Genomic DNA, 20,211 nt, shown 5'->3' on the forward strand with positions numbered 1-20,211 from the left:
ATATTCGTCTCTATTCGCTTTAGTCAAATAGAATGTTTCCAAAAATAGGTGATCCCGTCTCTAGGATAGCTAGAAAGCTGAAAAATATTTGGGGTTTGCTTAGTAAAAAATTTTCGTAACGCCATCGGTATTCAAGATAAAGGGCGTTGATGAAAAAAAAAGTTTACAGAAATTTCACGATTTTACCGCAACTACTGGCAACATTGTAGTGAAATTTCATAAGAATATGTTATGGAAGCTGATACATCCAATGATTTTGTTTTTATGTCCGACTCTCATAGAGGGCGCTAGTAGTATTGGATTTATTAAGCAAAATTTAAAGTGAACTTGATATAAAATTTCAATACAATGTTGCCAGTAGTTGGGGCAAAATCGTTAAAAATGTGTATATTATATTATGTATGGATATTATCTCTCATCTATAGGGATGGCGTTATCAATATTTTTCAGTTTTCAAACTGTTCTGGAGACGGGATAGCCTTTTTCTGAAACACCTTATATATACACTTAGGTTAGGATATTTCTAAAGATTATTTATTGGAATTTTCTATAACTACTTACAAAATTGATGAGTTCTTGTATTCCCTAAGCATTTTAATTTTCAGTAACTGTTAAATTTTGTTAAACTCATTTCGTTTCCATTTTTCACTACGTTCGTCCTCAACAATTACAAACCACCAGTACCATTATGTTTTTAGACACAAAATAAAGGATTTTTTTTGGTGTTAATTTTAAGAATCTTTTGATATTTGATAACTCGTCTGGATTATGAACTGCTTATTTTTATTTGTTTAAAAATATTGAAAGGGTATACAAAATTTTTAAACGGTGAGATCAATTTTAATTAACACCAAGAAGAAAATTGGCTATCGAAGAATTTTCTAGAGCTACTCAATTATTCGAAGTATCATTTCGAGGAAGTTCGGTCCCAGGAAACTGCTGCAGACAAAGAACTACAAAACACAGATTTACAATAGTCACTAGTACTTACGGCTCGTAAAAATACCAATAATACCCTCTGGGAAGAAAACTGTTTAAAAGAGATTTCTATTGGTAGGTGCGCATAGGCAGCAAAGATTATCTTGAGTATTCGACTACCAACACTGGAGTAATCAATGGAAGAACGCGATACTCACAGATTAGTCTCGTTATGGATTGTTCTCGCAAAGTAGACAAGAAAGAATATCATCAACGGACAGATATATACTGCCACAATCTTTCTCTACAGATGATTCCATTAAAGTTTCTTGATCTTACCCCTATATAGCAGGCTTGAGCTTACTTAAAAATGTCAAAAATCCAATGACAACTATTCCATACCAGACACCATACAGGAGCTTAGAAATCTACTTCCACAACTTTGAGTAGCAATCGCATAATATTTAGTGCAACAACTTGTACATAAGAATATGTTTCTGAAACACGAGCAAATGGGAGTCATACTAGCTGTAGTTTAAACATTCTCTTCTATTAAATTTTCTTATTTCATCACTCTGCATCAGTACTTTATCCAATTTTCAGTATTCTAGTATTAGAAGTAATAACTTTATGGTTTGTTTTTTATTTAATATTAAATTTGTTTGGTTTAGTTTTTATAATCGAATTCACTCAATATCCTTAGCTTTTGAACAGCTGTTTATTTGAATATCTTTGATTCTATATGTTCTCTTCTCCCTTCAGGTTATTTTTCAATTCACCTATTTCTTCTGTTCCTATTATATTATCATACATCATTCAATTTTGCCAAACACTATTAGATTAAGAGCCAGTGACCATTTTCAGGTGGTTATTTCAAAAGTAACGAAACACAATGAAGATCGAGCCACGAGTAAAAATGAACTGCACCTCAAAAATGTTCATAAACGACTACTAAGATGTTGAATCGTATGCAACACCCTACTTTTTATTCATACCTGTTCTAGGGCCTTCGAAATGTAGATGTAGATCCATATGTGTTGATACTTCATTATATAATACTTTGTATAATATTTCATATTATTAATTGTTCATTTATTTTATTTATTCTGTTGAAATTTGAGGACTGATGAAATGACAAAAATAGATTTTCTTTATAAATATTTATTACGTCCTGACTAATGTTATGACTAATACTTTAACTAAAATAAATCTTATTTTGTACCCTCCTAAAATTTTAGGGTAGTCAACACTGGCCACATAGGGCTGCCAGAAGTAGTTTTTCATAGAGGATTTACTGTAGAAAGTTAAGTTACTTTTGAAATGACCACCTAAAATTGGTCACTGGTTCTTCCTCTAAATAATAAAAGTGTCTATACTAAGTCAAATATGTTTTGATCCGTATATTCTAATAATCTAATAATTGTATCCATGAAAAATTGAAAATACTGAAGGCAGAAGAAAAGGAGTTGTGAGGTAACCATGTGGATATTATGGAAACTTAAGTAATTGATAGCATTTTATTATCTGGATTTAGTCATCCACACAAACCAAGTCACAAAAACTTTTCCAATCTATGTTATATTGATAACAATAATCACCTGAATTTTGATAAATTTTCATTATAAATAAAGGATCAAGTACTGATATCCCCAATACTGAGTGAAGATGATTAAAGCAATATCGTTATTTTTAGCCATAGTGGCATTTGCTGGTAAGTAAAACTTTCAATTTTTTTTAAACTTTCTCAATCCATCAGGTTCTTGGTTCCATTTTATCCTTTAATACTTCTTGTAAATTTTTAGCTTACATCAACGCTAACCCTACTCAATGCTACGAATGTAATATTCTCTCTGGTTCTACTTGTACTGAACCAAAAATTGAAAATCTTGACATACAAAGCTGCGATGATATAAATCAAGCAAATAATTCTACTGCTGACACAGTATGCTTCACAGTTTCAACGAAATGGTGTAAGTATATTATTGCCCTCAAATCGCTGAAACCTCTGATGAGTAACAAATTGAATTTTACGTGGTATATTTGAATATACTGATTAAAAAGAAAATAACTATTACTAAACTTTAAGTATATCATACGGTTAGTATGTTAGTACGACACGCAGAAAACTGCGGCATTCAATTTTCACTCAAAACGATCTATTAAGTTGATATTTTTCGGCGTTTCATTTTTTCACAAAACAATCAACTTCCGAAAGAAGCTATAAGTACAAATTCTTTCTAATTTCTCTCGAACATTTTAACAGGCACTTCGGGTAACGGTATGACAGATTTGAAGGTTATGTTTGGTTCTTCTTCTTCTTCTGGAGACACTTGACCTTGAGAATTAAAGTGTAGGTGATAGATCGTATGCTGTTATGATCTTTACTAGTGTTTTACGAAGAGTGGGAATATTTGTTGGAGTGGTCGATGATAATTTGAGATTAGTTCCAAACAAGGCGCTTTTTGGTTAATTTATTTTTTTGATTTATTTGTGGTATTACAAAAGGTTATGTCTTAAAGACTCATAAATACTGAGAAAGAGACAATTGAATCGGTTGTAGATGATGAGAAGGTGTTGTTGTTGTAATTTTGTTTTTTGATGATCTATTAGAAATAGTAGAGAACTTGCAATATAAAAATGTGTCATGCATTGCAGCACGAACTCTTGGTTTTTTCCTAATCCATTTTAGTCCAAAAAATACTTTTTTATTTTTAATTATAATGTAAATTGGCTGTATGACTTTGTTTTTGCGACAAATATTATTTGAACTGTTCAATTCAGTGAATAATGTGTTGTCTTAGCTATATTTGGGTCAGAAAAAAGTTATTTTTATCATAAATTTCATCAAAAATCTACGTTCCTTAATTTATTTGGTTCATCATGTGACAAATTGAAAATCTTATTTGGTTATGAATTGGCTTTTCTGGGAGTTTAGTTTGGAAAAAGAATTTACTAACTTTATTTTTACATAAATTAGATCTGATTTATGGAATTTTGCCGCAAATTGACTGCCCCGAATTTATTCCAGCAGTAAATATTTTTCCACAATTGATTATTCAAAAATTGTTTTGGTCACATATATATTTGGATAAGTTCAATTAAGTCAAACATATGTCATTCTAAGTTTCATTAGAACAAAAATAGTATTTTAATAATCAATTTCATAGAAAATTAGTTTTCCGTTATTAATTTGATTCAAAAAAAGCTTAATTATGCTTTTCAAAGTATAAAGTAATGTAGTCACACATTGAGTTTTCTGCGAGTTAAATTTGGTGAATAATCAGTTTTTCATAATTCATTTTCATCGCAATCTGACTGTTTTTTCCAGTAAAAAATGTTTTTTCGCGTTTGATTGTCATAAATTGATGTGTCCAAGTTTACTACAGCCCAAATTGATATTTCTGAACTGAGATTAGTGATTCAGGTTTTTGATAAGTTCAATTTGTCAGAAACTCCAAATTTTGATAAAATTTTTTGAAATTATCTTTTTTAGATTAATTCATGAGGTAATGTTGTCAACCAATCTTCAATTTTTCAAGAAATGAATTTTCCGTTTGATATTGTTTGAAATTTGGCGTTTCAAATTTTATTTAACATAATAATTTTCTGCATATGAAGCTGATATATTTGTACAAAGCCTATATTGAATTATGGGAGTCACGGCTTGTTTTGTAATGATTTTTTAGGATTCTTTTTCTCTGACCAGTAAATAGATAAAGCTTCAAGCTTATTATTAGTTAAAAAAATATATATTGACAGTATAAATATAAATTTCAAGCTAAAAATATTGTGGAGAACATGATCGTTCTGAACACCCCCGCCTCGAAAAAATGGGCTCGCATTTCCTTCACGATACGGGCTCATTGGTTTTTTTGAAACAAAAATTCACGGCTTTTCAATCTGTAAGCCCAAATGCACAGACTATAATCGCATTAATATACCAAAAATTGGACATTTAAAAAAAGTTTCTTTTATGTTTTTTGCTATGAAAAAATCTAAATTTTGAGAAATTTTTATTGATAATAGTTCATTCTATGCGATTAAATGTGCTGAGTGTACCCTACAAATCTCAAGTCAATCGGTGAAGCCGGTTTTCAGATGCGATGGAGGAAAGTTTGAAAAACAAAATTTTGAGAAAATCACCATTGAAGTTTCAAGTCCGCTTAAAACTATGAAAACCTTAACCCTCCCTTAATCGGCGATGCCTGGTCCATAGAGTATTTCTTCGTCTTCCTCTTGGAATTCTCTAAAAGTAGATTGTATAGCTTTTGAGTCAATCCTGGCTTGTGTATCGACATCTCTTAAGCAACATGCTCATGAGCAAAAATCCAAATCAATGAATTCAAAGTTTCGTTATTGTTTTGTGTCTCTACTTCTACAGCGAATTAATAATTCGTCTTTCGATAAACATTGGAAAACAGGTTTTATAGCTACTTGTACTTCTGGTATTACCGGTCGAGCTCATTCTCATCTTCTACCTATTGCCATTTACACAAACTGTCTCCACCTTTTGTATCAAATTGATGTTAAAGGTTTTCATATATCTCCAAGCGAATATTGATGACGTCGAATGGCTAATCCATAGAATTTCGTTATTTCTTGAAAAACATGATCAGTAAGTTCACCTGGTCCTTTTCTATGGATTCCTCTATTTGTTTTATTATTTTTAACAGACCGAAGTCGTGTCTCATTCTCTTTTCTACGTGGATCACACATTATTTTTTGTTACTACAGAATCTCCATACGGTTGAGTATCTAGAATTCCCTGGTAAGTTTTACTGTCACCATCCCCGACGTATGTAGGATACTTTATGCCATATTTTTACATAGACCTCAAAAACATTCGCTTGATAGCACTTATTTCCATTTTACACTTCCAGAATGGTGCATTCATCTACATGCGTTTAATACCACATTTCGTTCCCTGAAGGATCCGTTTTTTTCTACTTTTTCACTTGCACATGCACCAAAAAAAACTACTAATAACCATGTACAAGCTCAAAATGCAGATGAAAGGCCTCTATGTCTCAAGTACCGTCACCTGACATAATCAACTCATCCTGTGGTTCTCCTGCTTCTTTATTCTTAGTTTTTTCTTACGTGGCAGTGAATGATAATAAAGTTTCACATAGTGAAGATTTGGTAATATGAATGATCAACTCCTAATAATCGTATCACATATACGAACCAGCGATTAACTTCAAATGCATTCTCGATCAATGAGCCCGATTTTATAACTGTCTGTTTTTCACATTCACACAATAATTTTGAAACCCAAACAGACGCATCACTTTCACAAGTTTTGCATATTATCATTTCGGAAATTGCATAAACAAACTCCAAAATGCAATACGCGAAATTCAAAGCGATGGGAACCTCCATGCTCATGCTATTTTAAAGTTTTTTTCGTCGAAACTAATGTAAATGCCGTTTTATTTTGAGTTGTAGAACGGTTTCTACTAAACTTTCTTTTTTTACTACGACCAGGATGTATATTTTCACTCGTAGTTTCTTTCCGTCCATTCATTATGAAAAAAAATTGTAGTTGTTGCGCTCTTCGAAGTTGAACCAAGGATAAATAACTTCCGTAAAATATTTGTTAATCATGAAAATTTCTTTTTAAGCCTGTAGAAAGTTGTCTAAACTTGCACAAAAGTATATGTGCCAGATATTAACCCGATTCTACACTATAGGCCCGGACTCCGACTGCCAACTCAGCTGCTTCCTCTAACTGCTGTACCTTTAAAACCACTTCGAATTTTTGAAAATCACTTTACACTTCATTCTAGACATGTTAATAGAACAATTTATGGAAAGAAAAATCGATTTTATGAACCGATCACATAGGATGACTCCTTACAATCATAGTACTTTTAATTAGTAATGCATAAATGCATTCTTAGCCATAAAAACTCCTGAAACTGGTTAGTTTGGATGTTAATTGACTATTTTTCCAAATGATTATTCATTATACATGGTGACTCACTAAAAATGTATGGCATGTTGCTTAGAATTGGTAAAAATTTTTCATTTACTTGATAATAAATGAATAACCAATGATAACTACATGCGTTATTTTATGGACTATTTTTTCTATTTGTATATGAAACTTTTGATTGAAACACTCTACACATCCCATTCTTATGAAACTAATTAGAAGCTTCTGTTTCCTGTTTCCTAAATTTAATCTTACTTTTCGTTTCTCAGCTGCTTACTGTCGTGAATTCGATTTAAAGTGGCAGTTCCTGAGCGCTCTCTCTATGTAAATTTCCACTTTCAAAGATGCAACGTCAATAACTCCGTATTTTAATTGGTAGAGTGCCGATTTTGTCCTTTGATTCAACATTGATTTTTTTTATAATTTAAATTGATTAAAAACTAGAACAACGCAAATTAAATTAACGTTTTCTAATTTCGATTTGAAAATTGAGGATAATTATCCAAATTCATGAAATTATTGTATTGTCATTGATCTCCAATGAATCAAGTAGTTTCAATTAGATCCGACAGTTTAAAGTGCTCAAGAAAAAATTTTTTTCATACCTACATACAAGCTAATAAAAACGGTTTAAAAATATGATTCAATGAATATAAGAATAAAATTTCAACAAAAATCAGAGACAATAGAAGAAATTCCTCCAATTATTCTATAATTTTAAATCAACCGCCCTTTGGTATGTAGCTAATTATGTAATTGCTCAAAAACTCAAATGAAAAGTGTGAAAGAGAAATATTCTATTCTAGAAATACGCTCTAAGACTGAGCAGCCTAAGGTAACCTGGTAGGGAACCTAATTATAGTTCTTCCAGTATCAATTGCAGATTATAAAAACCCTTGCCGACAATTTTGTTTGATCTACGATAGGCGTGAATACCTCATTTTATAGTTTTATTATTTTTATAAATACTTTTAAAAATATGTATATCTTATGCGAGAAAGTATTCGTTAAAAGGCAATCGAATATAAGTGTAGTCCTACTTGGAACTTGAGAAAAATCATTATTATACCTCGTTAACTTGCAACAACTGATTATTAAATAAAACGTACATAGATGACTAAAATGTACCTGGAAAACGAAACAAAAAACTGTGAAGGCAAATGAATTCTTAGCAGATGAAACAAAAGAAAAAAACATTTCAATTCCAAAGTATCTTTTTCAGTAGATATTGATATTATAATGCGTTTCCCTTTAGAACATGACCCATTCAAACAGAAATTTTTACTATTGTCAACCGACCGAAATTTACCACATTGTGACTATATAAACTATAAATTCTCTTAGGAATTAAATCATCAGTAGCTTTGTCACATGTCAGTTTTTTTGCACATGTTTTTCGGTTCTTTGAATAATCCACAGCAACCATTTTCATGACTACTCGATAAATGGAAAATTTATTTACTCTACTTAATTCAGCAATTCTTATTTTGATTGTTTTATCAGATTGCTGTTAATTTTCCTTTTTTAAACATTCGAATATATTTAAAATAACTTGTTGGGTTTGTATATCTAAATCTTTCTTATAAAATTCATACCTGTATTTATTCTCACTACACTGTGCAATTTCATTGTCTTCATTCACCCATTGTCTGAAGAACTAATCTCACCAAGCCACGCAACTGCTTATCGCCGACTTTCTTGCAGGAATATTTCCAATAGAAATGTATTTATGTTCACGATTCGATGTTTTCATTGGTAGACAGTGGAGATGATAAGTCCACGTGGACTAACAGTTTGTTAGATGTTTACCGAATTTTATACGAGGAGTAAACATTATATTTCACTTCTTAATTTGGTATGACTGCCGTGCATATTTATGAAATATTGATTGATCCTCGCATAACTATCTTCTGCAATGGATATTGGAAGAACTATATCACCAAATCGGCGGAGGCTGAATAGACATCACACAGTAGACTTACCTTATAGATATTTGAACTGTTAGACCTTGAAAATGTCATAAATGTAGTAATTAGCACATTATACACCCCAATACCGAATTAAATGATCTATTTTAAATGGTAAATTAGAGGAAATAGTCACTGGACCATTTCCTTCATATTAATTTGCTTGACGAAACTACATTACAAATTACAAATTAAAGTGAAATGTTGAAAAAAATTAGTATATCTTAGTATATCATATCAATATGTGTAAAAATATAAATAAATAAGAGAGAGTTGTTTTCTATTTCGTTTTATCTTATATAAAAACATTTTTGTGGTATGAAAAGAAATCAGATTTCTATTTTCAGATTGTGTATACTTCCTCAAAAGCATTGTTTTATTGTACCATTTAAAAGAGGCCATTGTGTAGTATGGAAAATACTTTTTTTCTTTTTTAGTTGGTCAACTTGTAACAGAGAGAGGATGTTACTACCAAGAAATAGGCGGTGAGGATGTTTGCTCGTATTTCTACCGTACTGAAGTTAATAATGTACCACTCACTGATGGTTACACATGTGACTTATGTTACGAAGATCTTTGTAATACCGAAGAAGGTGTCGTATCAGCAGCAAAAAACTGACATGTTTATCGAAGATATAGAACCAAGTAAATGTTATAAAATATACTCAAATAAAATTTATTATTTTTCATTAATCATTTTACATTTTTTAATTGGATAATTTTTAGTAGCTACCTAAAATGAAATACAAAAATTGGATAAAGTTGGTAGTTACAATGAAAAGATCATTTTATTTGTGAACTTTTCAAAAGTAACCAACAACTTAATCAAAGTACTGCAATCAGATGAGTATTAAGTACGTAATTTAATCAAATTATTGATAAGAAGTAAATGAAATTATACTACAGCTGAATAAAGGGATCCAATAATAACCATAACAGTTTTCCCGTTGACGCAAATTTATTGTACGGTCCTGTCCGGATTTAGTGAAGTTCTAGAACTTGGTGGAGGCGCGGCGCTTTTTATAAATTATTATTATAGCAGGCGGTTTATTTACATTCTAGGAAAGTCTATTCTTCTATTTTTTTTGCTCCTTTAGTTTCTAAAACTTTCAAGAATTTCTTTTGGGATAAATAAGGAGTTTGTGTAGAGCAGTTTAGCTTAGTTTATAATAAATATTCATAGTGAACTGACTGAAATAGGAAGTAATCGAAGAATTTGAATGAATTATATAAGTTAGTTACTATTAAATTACTTATTATTTAATTAATAATTACTTAAGTAAATTATATAAATTAGTTAAGTGTAGTGTAAGTATTTAAATTTAGATAAATCAAGAACGTGAGTGAATAAATAAAAAAACATCACAGGATCAACGTGCTTTGATCTGTTCTTCTGCAAAGATATTTTTTCTAATACTACGTTGTTCTTGCATCGTTCTACCTGATGATAAGTTCAAAAAACAAGCATGCAATTTTGTTTTCTGCTCGGTAAAAATTTTGCTGAAACTGTTTTGACATTAAAACCGGCTTATGAAAATGATGTTACGAGAAAAACTGAAGTTGGTGTTATTTGCACGGTTTATGACAAACTTCGTTATGCACGCTCATCAATTCTCCGCTTTCCAATTTTTAGTTCATTGACCATCTCACATCGTGGTATAGTGGTCTCCGGCGTTGCGGAAACGCTCATTGGAGAACAGGTATGTCTGGAAGTGCAAGAAAACGTGAAAATCAGCGGGAGTAAGATCGGGAATATAGCGTGAATTATCAAATAACTCATATTCACATGCCAAATTCTATCAAAACAGCTGCTTGGTGTCACACACAACACCTGTGGTAAGCATTCCACATCTCTTGGTCTGAATAGCACGTCGTAATTTCCGCAGTACAAAATTAATTCTGATTCAAACAAAAATGATCTGATTGGTATTTGGATCAATAGTTCTCATCAGTTGTAAATATATCATAAAACACAAAAAATCATAAGCTTTGATACCTCTCTGAAGAAGAAACTTGGTTTTCAAAATGAGCGTTAGACAGAGTAAAATTATAAGTGTTGGTTATTATACCAACGTACTGTTAATAGTCTGTCAGTCTGATTACCATCAATGGTTCCAGAATTTTCAATTCAGTCTCTTCTTCTCATTACTCCGTATATTTTTTGGTTCATTCATTGCATCTTTTTCTCAGTCTCGTGACATTCCCGACATCCACTTCTTTGATCATTTTTACACAAGGGTAGTTGATATAAGTCATAATGGCAATTTGTTGAATTTCTATTTCTTAATTTTTGTTCTCACTCAATTTATATCTGGCTGATCGTGATTTTTATATTATATCTCTTAGCATTTTTTTGTAAATATTTTGTACTTGGTATGTTCGCCGTAGATCGAGGAGAACAAAAGAACAAAAATAAAAAAGTTTGCTCCGTTGTTTTCTTCCTCTCTTATTGATGCTCCAACAGAAATTTATCTCAGCAGAATGTAATTCATGAAATTCATACTCCTCAGAAATTTTAAACGGTTTTTGACAAATTTTCTGTCTAGGACAAGTCGTTTTTGGCAGAGATTAGCATGGTATGTATCTATGTGGTGTAATTTTCAAACGTGATTTTTAACCACTTGAAAGAATCGAATTTCATTAAAACTTCGCAATCTTATCAAAGACCAATGGCAAAATTATAATTCAATAAATGTCTCCGATCATCCTGATGCGGTTATCTTGATAGCATCTGATAAAATCTTTGGAATTTTTCACCTACTTCAACCGATCAGATAAATTCAGAATTCTACAAACAAATCAATTACTGATGGCAATATAACATAAATCATCATGAGAAATGTAACGAAATCTTTGAAACGTTGGAAGATATTTTAAACAAGCATTTTGGCAGTGGTTGAGAAATTGACGTATGTTTTTGCTATAGTCATAATTTTTAGTGATTTTTTCATATAATCATTACTCTTTGAATAATGCTCATCTCTTTGAGTTTTTTTTATAGTACTTTTCTCCTCGACAGTTACAAATTAAAAATACCATTCCAAGGATTTTAACAGAGTGAGATTTGTCTTCACTGTGTTAATAATACTAAAAAGAAAATTAATTGTCGAAAAAGGAGGTGTTAACACAGACGAATGCGGCAGATGGACTGTGTTCCAAAGTGTTTCGAGAATATTTTATAGATTTCATGAAACTGGAGCTATTTTCGAAAGACGAAGAACTAAAAGACACGGAGCAGCAACTGCCATTGATGATTGTTATCCGAAACTTACAGGTCCTAGCAATATCCGTGGAATTCTATGAGAAAGATTTTTTTAAGCAGAGTACTATTGACGTCTGCGAAATGTAATAAAGATTAACTTGAGCATTGGAATATCAAAACTGGAGTAATAATTGGCGGAACGTGATTTTCACAAATTACTGTTCTTGGTTTTTTTTTTCGAAATGTATACATCATATCCAGATATTCACCCGTTTTGAGGAAGTAAAATTATGGCCTGAACAGAATATTTTTAATAGCTGTACTAAATAGTATTGAAACCTGACAGTTTAGGGATACGGGGATCAAGTAGTGGTTAATATAATATCATATTTTCATAGCTTCCTTAGTTTTTCTTTATCGATGATATTCCTAGACTTCGAGCAGCGCTGATTTTAGGAGTAAAATAAAATCAAGGTTTGCCTCATCTATTGTTTCCACAAAGGTCGTCTGATCTGAATCCTATATAACAGGCTTGGTGTATCAGTTTGAATATATTTGCTTCTATGTGTTCTGTGTTTTTTTTTCATCTATTACCTATTCAATTTACTCCTCTTGTTGTTTCTATCATATATTCAACTTTCAATTTTGCGAATTACTTTTATTAGATTATTCATATATTAAGTATATTATGTTTTTTTGAATACTTTCCACTTCTTGTTTTTTCTTATATAGATAAAAATTTGTTTTATATTTTTGATTATTGTATCGATAATTGATTAGAAATGCCGAGACCCAAAAGAAAGGTTTTTATGGATTATGATAGTTCAAGTGATTGATAACGTTTTATTATCTAGATTCATTTATTTTGGACTATAGGTGCAACCAACTTTTTCATTGTATTATACATTGATAACAAGAATTATCTATAAATCCAAGAATTTTATTATAAATACACCTTCAAGTACTGATATCGCCAGTGAGTGAAGATGATTAAAGTAATATCGTTAGTTTTAGCTATAGTGGCATTTGCTGGTAAGAGATATTTTCAATTTATTTTTAGTCAGATTACGACCATTGATTTTGGTTATAAACATCACATGTTTATTAGAATCCGTCGGTTTCTCGGTTCCATTTTATCCTTCAATATTTTTTGTACATTTGTAGCTTACATTGAGGCTGACCCTACTCAATGTTACGAATGTAATATTCTCGCTGGTGCTACTTGTACTAAACCCACAATTCCAAGAATTGACATACAAAGCTGCGATGATATCAATCAACCAAATAATTCTACTTCGAAAACAGTATGTTTCACAGTTTCAACTAGATGGTGTAAGTATTTATAGTATAGTCCATAAAAATGCTGGAGTTTTTGATAATCAATCAATTGATATATTTGAATTTACTAATGAGAAGAGTGAATAATTATTACTACACTTTGTTTATCTTACTCTGTGAGTTTGTCTGTTAAAATGTATGTTATATACAGACATCAAGTTTTCACTCATATCGCTTTAACAATTTGATATTTGCCCAAAAAACAATCTACTTTCGAACAATCTGATAGTTGCAAGCAGTTAACACATCTCAATAAACGCTCCTGCCATATAATTTTCCTCATTTTCATCGCACGTATTGAGAGGCACTTCTTCGGGTAACGGTATGGCTAGTGTATTTCTTCTCTTCTTCTCTTATTTGGGAACAGCGGTCTTCTTTTTTTTCTTTAGGCTCAATGATAATTTGCTTCTTAGAGGCTTAGAGGCAGTGATAACTTTGAATAAATTCGATTTAATATGTTTCGAAAGAGTTGCGTATAATATAGGTTGAGAAGTGGAAGTATATCCTGTAGATAATGGATCGGATCGATAGTACCAAAAATGATTCTTTCTGAGCAATTTTTTTCGTGGATTTGTCGGTGGTAATACAGAATATTTCACAAATCATGAAAGATTTGTGAAAAGAGAGACGATTGATGTGATCCGATGAAAAGAAAGAGAACGTGGAATATAAACAATGTGTCCCACATTTTAAAAAGCATGTTTAACATAAACCATTGTTGATTCCACTAAGTTCAGTTTGGTCTGAATGTAGTTTTTAGAGTTTTATTTGAATTTTAATTTGACTAAATAAGTGTGTATTAGTCACAAATAGGTTTTGATAATTTCAGTTCAGTAGAAAATGCCTTTCTTCAAGTTTGATTATATCAAAAATAATATTTAAATGATTAATGTCATCTATATTCAACTTATTCTGATTTATTTTGTTCTCAAAAAGTTTTATGAGTTCCATTATGTCAAAAATGTCCTTTTGAAAGTATAATTTAATCACATTTCTGGGAGTTTAGTTTGGCAAAAATTACCTTCTCTGCGTCACTTTGGCCGAAAATCGACTGCACCGAGTTTATTTCGATGAAAAATGAGTTTTTTCATTCGATTATGCAAATAATTGGGTTCTCCAAGTTTGTTTTGGTCCTTAATTGGATTTTCTAAATTGAGATCAGTAAAACAGGCTTTGTTAACCTGAATATGACAACAATTTACTGTTCTTTATTAAATTATTATCAAATTCAAACTGGGAGAGGGTATGATTATGAACCCCATGATTGGGATTGGACGATACGTAAAGACCATTTCAGCACCTGCTCTAAATGAATTGCTCAGCACAATATGCTGCAAATGCAGAAGTGATTGCGGTTCCCGTAGTGGATGCAGGAAATCGTAGTTGCAGTGCTCTTAAGCTTTTATTTGATATATTTGTTAAGCTTTTCTCAATTCTTCAACATATCAGAGCAATTTTGATGGATACTGAACTTTTGATCACTAAATCATGGAAGAACTGGAAATGAATGTCACCGAATATGATATAGAGAGTTCAAAATACCACAGCGGCTGGAAGACGACGATAAAGAAAAAGAAGATAACCCAAATTATAATAAACTGCAGTTCTTGTTTGAATAGAATCATAGATTATTAATTTCTTTCATTTTTTTTTCTAAATTAAATTATTTAGGGAGTTATGAATATAAATTACATTAGAGTGAAGATGTAATTTGAGTATTCTCCTCAGCAATCATGTAAGTACACGGGCAGATAAGACTTAAAAATAAATTACATATGAAAGTGAAAAAATTATCAAATATATCGAAATATTCCATAATAAATGAAAATTATTCTTTATTACTTATTTAATAATAATTAAAAAGCTTCATACAGCGTGTTTCGACTGAAATTATACTGGTTGACCTCACATTACGCTCTTTTTTTCGAAAACTATTAAAAATATAAACAAATTTGAAGGGAATTCAGATTTCTGCAAATTAAACATCGAAAAACTTATAGGCAATGATATATCCGTGGAAAATATGCAAAAAATTGATTTTGTGACGTTTTACTTCTAATTTTAATAGACGCGTAAATCCTACCATATGGGAGTGTTGACACAACTTCTAGAATGCTGAAATATAAGTCTACTGAGATGACTAGTCTACTTTTTATGAAAAATTGTCTTATTGTATCAATACCTGGAAAGGTATCTGTAATTATAACAAAAATAAACCACTGTTTGACTCATCAAAAGTTAACTATCACTTCCACAACTAAAAAGATCATCAGTAAATGCAAAATATTGAGAATTAGCAGCATCAGCGCAACAAGCTCCGTTGATAATACGTGAAATTCATTTATTTCTTTTTTAGTTGGTCAAGTTGTAACAGAAAGAGGTTGTTATTATCAAGAAATAGCCGGTGAGGACGTTTGCTCATTCTTCTACCGTACTGAAGTTAGTAATGTACCACTCACTGATGGTTTCACATGCGACTTATGTTACGATGATCTTTGCAATAACAAAGAGGGTGTCGTATCAGCAACAGCTAATTAATATCTATTAAATATTCAAAAAAAGTTAAATGCTAGAAAATGTAATCAAATAAAATTTCTTATTTTTTCATTATTCATTTTACATTTTTGTGGTATAATAATTTTTCGTAATCACCTAAAACCCAGAAACTCCATTGAGGATAAGAAAATAATAATGGAATACAGAACTTGGAAAAAGTTATTGCGAAAAGACTGGTTATATCTGTGGAATGGAAACTTTTCTAAAGAAGCGAACAACGTAATCAAATTACTTCAATGAGATAAAATTAGTCTTTTATTATAACGTGTTAAGTACATAATTTTATTAAATGCTGTTTCATACAGGATGTAGCGAATATGGAGAAACTATACTTATAAAGCGAATGTATTTAAACTTAATTATATGCTTCATTATACGAATAAGAAAAATAAAGAATTTACATTATCTTTTTACAAGTATAAAACAAAGTTTATGGTTAATTACCAATAATTGTGAGCTTAATAAACAGAATTCAGAGGGGATAGATATATGGGAATCCAATAATATTGATAATAACATTCTCGTGGACGGAGCTTCTACTGTACAGATTTTTTCGTCGAGATAGTACAACTAATCATCAGTGTGTGCAATAATGCTACTTTGTTTTTGTTTCATTTTTTCTGTGTAAAGTTCAACTGAACAACGTGCAGCTGTAAAATTTGGTTTCCTAATCGGTAAAATAAATCTCATGCTCACAGACCATCGAGCGAAAATAAACTCTCAAAGAGTACTTGACTATGTTGGGAACAAAAGTTCGGCAAATGCTCAGAGTTGTTCAGACCTTGACTGATAACCAAAAAGATCTAGTTGAAAAATGTTGTGCTTTGAAGTACAAGGTTTTCGGTCTATGGTTAATACTGCACATACGTCATAGAGTCATGGTTATAACTCAGAAATATCATCATCATTACCCTGTTCAAAAATGTAGTAAAGTCAAATCAAACAGCAAAATAAAGCTTTAGTTTGCTTCTTTGATATGTAGGGCGTAGCTTCTGCAGAGTTTGTTCCCCTAGGTCAATCAAACCTTTTACTTGAAAGTTTTTAAAAAAATTGGGCAACAGTGTTAATAAAAAATATCCGATTCATAGGAAATAGAAGAGTGGTTCTTCCACTGTGACAATGCACCTGCACACACAGCTATTTCATTTTTGGCGAAAAAGGACATGGTCATATTACTCCATGCCCCTAACTCGTCTGACCTAGCCTTGTATGAGTTTTTCTTACTCCATGAAAAAAGGCTTGCCAACAACGATAAGCCATTCAAGCAGAGAACAAAAAATTTTTCTAACCTCAAATTGAATGGAGAAAAGTAAGAACTGAAAAGTCCCTTGTTTTTTACAATACAAATATAATGCTACTTTCCAAATATTAATCCCTATGTTTTGTGGTCTTTTTTAAAATAAAAATGGTATTATTGAAGAGGAGAGAAGGCAAGTATGAATTATTACAGAGCATTATGCAATACAGAGTTGTTGGTAACAGAACGGTCAAACGAAAAGAAGGAAAATTTGACATTGGACGTGAGTTAGATTTATTCTCTGTGAGCAAAAATAGAGAAGGATTCATTAACCAATCCGTTAAGTACAGCAATGCTTGAGCTATTTTTCAATATAGACACCGCCAGAATTGAGATACTTGTCGTAACATGCAATCAATTATTTCATGCCTTTGTCGAAGAGCTCTCTCACTAGCGAATGGACCAGTGTGTGATACTGGGTGACAATAATTACACGCAAAATCACTGGTATCATGATCGGGGCTATTAGGCGGATGAACACAACACCTGCAATAAGCATTCCACGTATCTTGTTTTGAATGTCGCAATTTCCTGCACTGTTCACGCAATATCTAGTGCTACTGGCATGAGGACAGCATACGTCATATATTTTTTCTACAAGCCCAGTTAATTACGTTTACTTTAAAAGAAAAAACATCGGGAAACGTTCGTTTGACGATGGAAGCCATTATAAATAAAACAAACGAATATAACACTCTTATGATCTGGTTCGTTATTTCCAGATCATTTATTCTCCCAAATCATCACAAATAGGGAGTTGTTGCCGTTGGAAGATTATTCGTGTATTCTATAATGGTGCGTCGTTTCAAATATTGTTATGAGACTATTTACATAAAAATTACTGTTATTTCAATCAATTGTTCTGATGTTTTGTAAATTGAGAATATAGTTAAAAACAGAAAATGATCAATTTTGAAACGTAATAATAACAATTCCGAGTATTAGCCGTATGTAATACAAAAACTATTTTTGCTTAATTTTCCGCATCAATTAAAGTTCATAAAACGACCTGAATGAATAATGAAATTTCAAATAATCATAGTATATTTGTGCTCTAACCAAATATAATATAATAATGAGATTATATTGTTTAAAGAATCTTTTCATTTCAACAAAACCTATAATTCCTCCCAAAAATGCTTATTTCTTTTTGGTTTTTTGTTCCATTTGCAAGTTGTTAGCCCTACTTCTTCGAAGTAACTATGGATGATGTCCTGTTTCTATGGTTTTCTTGGTAGATTTTGCAGACATACTATCATAGTCATGGCCTGTTACACCCATCATCTTAACGTGCTAATTGAACCACGTATCTGGATATATGGAGAGGTTCCTCTTAATTATCGGTTGATATCATTGGGAATTTTTAGAATTCTCTTATTGTAGTGTTTCTGTGTAAGATTCAAAAGTAACTAGCTGTTGTCTTTTTTTGGCAAGTTTCTCTGCTTCCCAATTGCCTGGTCTACCCTGATTAGACGTACATTAACATTAATAATAAGAAATTTGTTTTTTGGTCATAAAACTCGCCTGCAAAAGTAGAAGGTTATGGTCTTTGTTTTTTCGATTGTAGAACAAGTATAAATTTAGATTATTACAAAGAGATACTGGGTTGTTTTCAGTATTATGGAAGCAGAAAGAGGCTTTAAAAAGGAGCCAACGGCTCTTTTCTTCATCATAACAATGCGCCTACAAGTAGCTTTTGATTCAGGTGGATCTATCCTCTTAAACTATTTTAAATCTCCACTTACAGGATTCAACGTTTTGTGACCTCTGATTCTTCTTAAAAGTATCAAACATTTTGTCAATATTCATAGAAGTTCATTGCAAATAAAAGTTATTTCAAAAACAGCTTCTAATGAATGTGCAATGACTAGCGAAGATCAGAAAGAAATTAATTCAAATTCCATTTTCTTTTCACTTTGATTCTAATATTTTTTATTACCTCGTATATTTGTTATTCATCAATTGCATCTCCTTAGTTAGCTCCTTGTTATTACATAATATTCTTCCTGACCTCTTGTTCTTCAACAATTTGCCATGAATTGTAGTTGTTATATCTTATCAATTTGTTTTATTTCTGTTTCTACCTCAAGTTATATTTTGTGGAATGTAATATTTATATTACGTCAAAAGCTATAATCATTTTTTTGTACATTCTCACTGTTATATAAAACTTTGGCGACTATCTTAAAACTCGGAATAAATGAAGAAAACGTATTAAAATACTGGCATGTTCGCCATAGATCGAGAACAAAAAAAAATAAGAAAGTTTGCGCCGTCGTTTTCCGCTTCTCTTATTAATGTTCCAACAGAAATTTGTCTCAGTGGAATGGAATTCATAAAATGCATACCCATCAGAAGTTTTAAACTATGACAAGTCGGTTCCTTTTTTAACTATCTTATATTAGCTTGGAATGTGTCTATGAAATGGAATATTTGAACGTGATTTTTATCCACTTAATAGAGTGGAATTCTATTGAAACTTCACGTGCTCATTTAGAACCAATGACTATAAAATAATCTAGTAAATTTACTCAATTATCCAGATCCGATTATAACGATAGTAGGTAAATTGTATTTTCTGGAATCGTAGGCGATATTTATACTGAATACACTGTTTTCACCACCACTATACCAACAATCACAATTACACTGTCTGACGCGAGTGTTGGTGTAGTGGTGGTGTTAAACAGTGTATTCACGAAATATTTTCTTGTGAGTACACCCGCAATCTCATGACATTATTTTGATTTTGAGGTACCTCAAATCCTTTCCATATCTAAAGTACTTACTTAAATATCCTCCTGGTTCTCAATGTTCTATTTTAATCAAAACAGCTCACTTCAGCCACAATAATTATTTAAAATAAGCTCTAAGGTTTCCACGTAAAAATAAATATTTTGTTAACAAATTTATACGTTTTGTATTTCTCAATGTACATTATATTAGAATTAATACATTTCTTTTTCACATTTCACTTTTCAAAGTTAATGAATTG

At 31.3% G+C, this 20,211-nt stretch overlaps 3 protein-coding genes across 3 annotated transcripts in view; all 3 read left to right on the forward strand.

Moving 5' to 3' along the window:
- LOC130442925 (voltage-dependent calcium channel gamma-5 subunit-like) overlaps window positions 1-20,211 on the forward strand; it is a 289,009-nt gene that overhangs the window by 66,691 nt on the left and 202,107 nt on the right. The gene's annotated exons all lie outside the window — the stretch shown is intronic.
- On the forward strand, window positions 2,507-9,519 carry LOC130442927 (uncharacterized). The gene is made up of 3 exons (XM_056777336.1): window positions 2,507-2,629; window positions 2,721-2,888; window positions 9,261-9,519. Exons 1-3 carry the CDS (start codon window positions 2,584-2,586, stop codon window positions 9,440-9,442), a joined length of 396 nt encoding a protein of 131 aa, XP_056633314.1. The 5' UTR covers window positions 2,507-2,583; the 3' UTR covers window positions 9,443-9,519.
- Window positions 12,915-16,347, forward strand: LOC130442926 (uncharacterized). Its single transcript, XM_056777335.1, has 3 exons — window positions 12,915-13,057; window positions 13,190-13,357; window positions 15,720-16,347. Exons 1-3 carry the CDS (start codon window positions 13,012-13,014, stop codon window positions 15,899-15,901), a joined length of 396 nt encoding a protein of 131 aa, XP_056633313.1. The 5' UTR covers window positions 12,915-13,011; the 3' UTR covers window positions 15,902-16,347.

Source organism: Diorhabda sublineata, chromosome 4, assembly GCF_026230105.1.
Source record: "Diorhabda sublineata isolate icDioSubl1.1 chromosome 4, icDioSubl1.1, whole genome shotgun sequence".
NCBI lineage: Eukaryota > Metazoa > Arthropoda > Insecta > Coleoptera > Chrysomelidae > Diorhabda > Diorhabda sublineata.

Bases quoted from the DNA above. Each gene is read 5' to 3' on its own strand.
- LOC130442926 (XM_056777335.1), top strand. From the start codon at position 13,012: ATGATTAAAGTAATATCGTTAGTTTTAGCTATAGTGGCATTTGCTG. The intron at 13,058-13,189 runs GTAAGAGATATT...GTACATTTGTAG, and splicing joins AGCTATAGTGGCATTTGCTG to CTTACATTGAGGCTGACCCT. The intron at 13,358-15,719 runs GTAAGTATTTAT...TTTCTTTTTTAG, and splicing joins CACAGTTTCAACTAGATGGT to TTGGTCAAGTTGTAACAGAA.
- LOC130442927 (XM_056777336.1), top strand. From the start codon at position 2,584: ATGATTAAAGCAATATCGTTATTTTTAGCCATAGTGGCATTTGCTG. The intron at 2,630-2,720 runs GTAAGTAAAACT...GTAAATTTTTAG, and splicing joins AGCCATAGTGGCATTTGCTG to CTTACATCAACGCTAACCCT. The intron at 2,889-9,260 runs GTAAGTATATTA...TTTCTTTTTTAG, and splicing joins CACAGTTTCAACGAAATGGT to TTGGTCAACTTGTAACAGAG.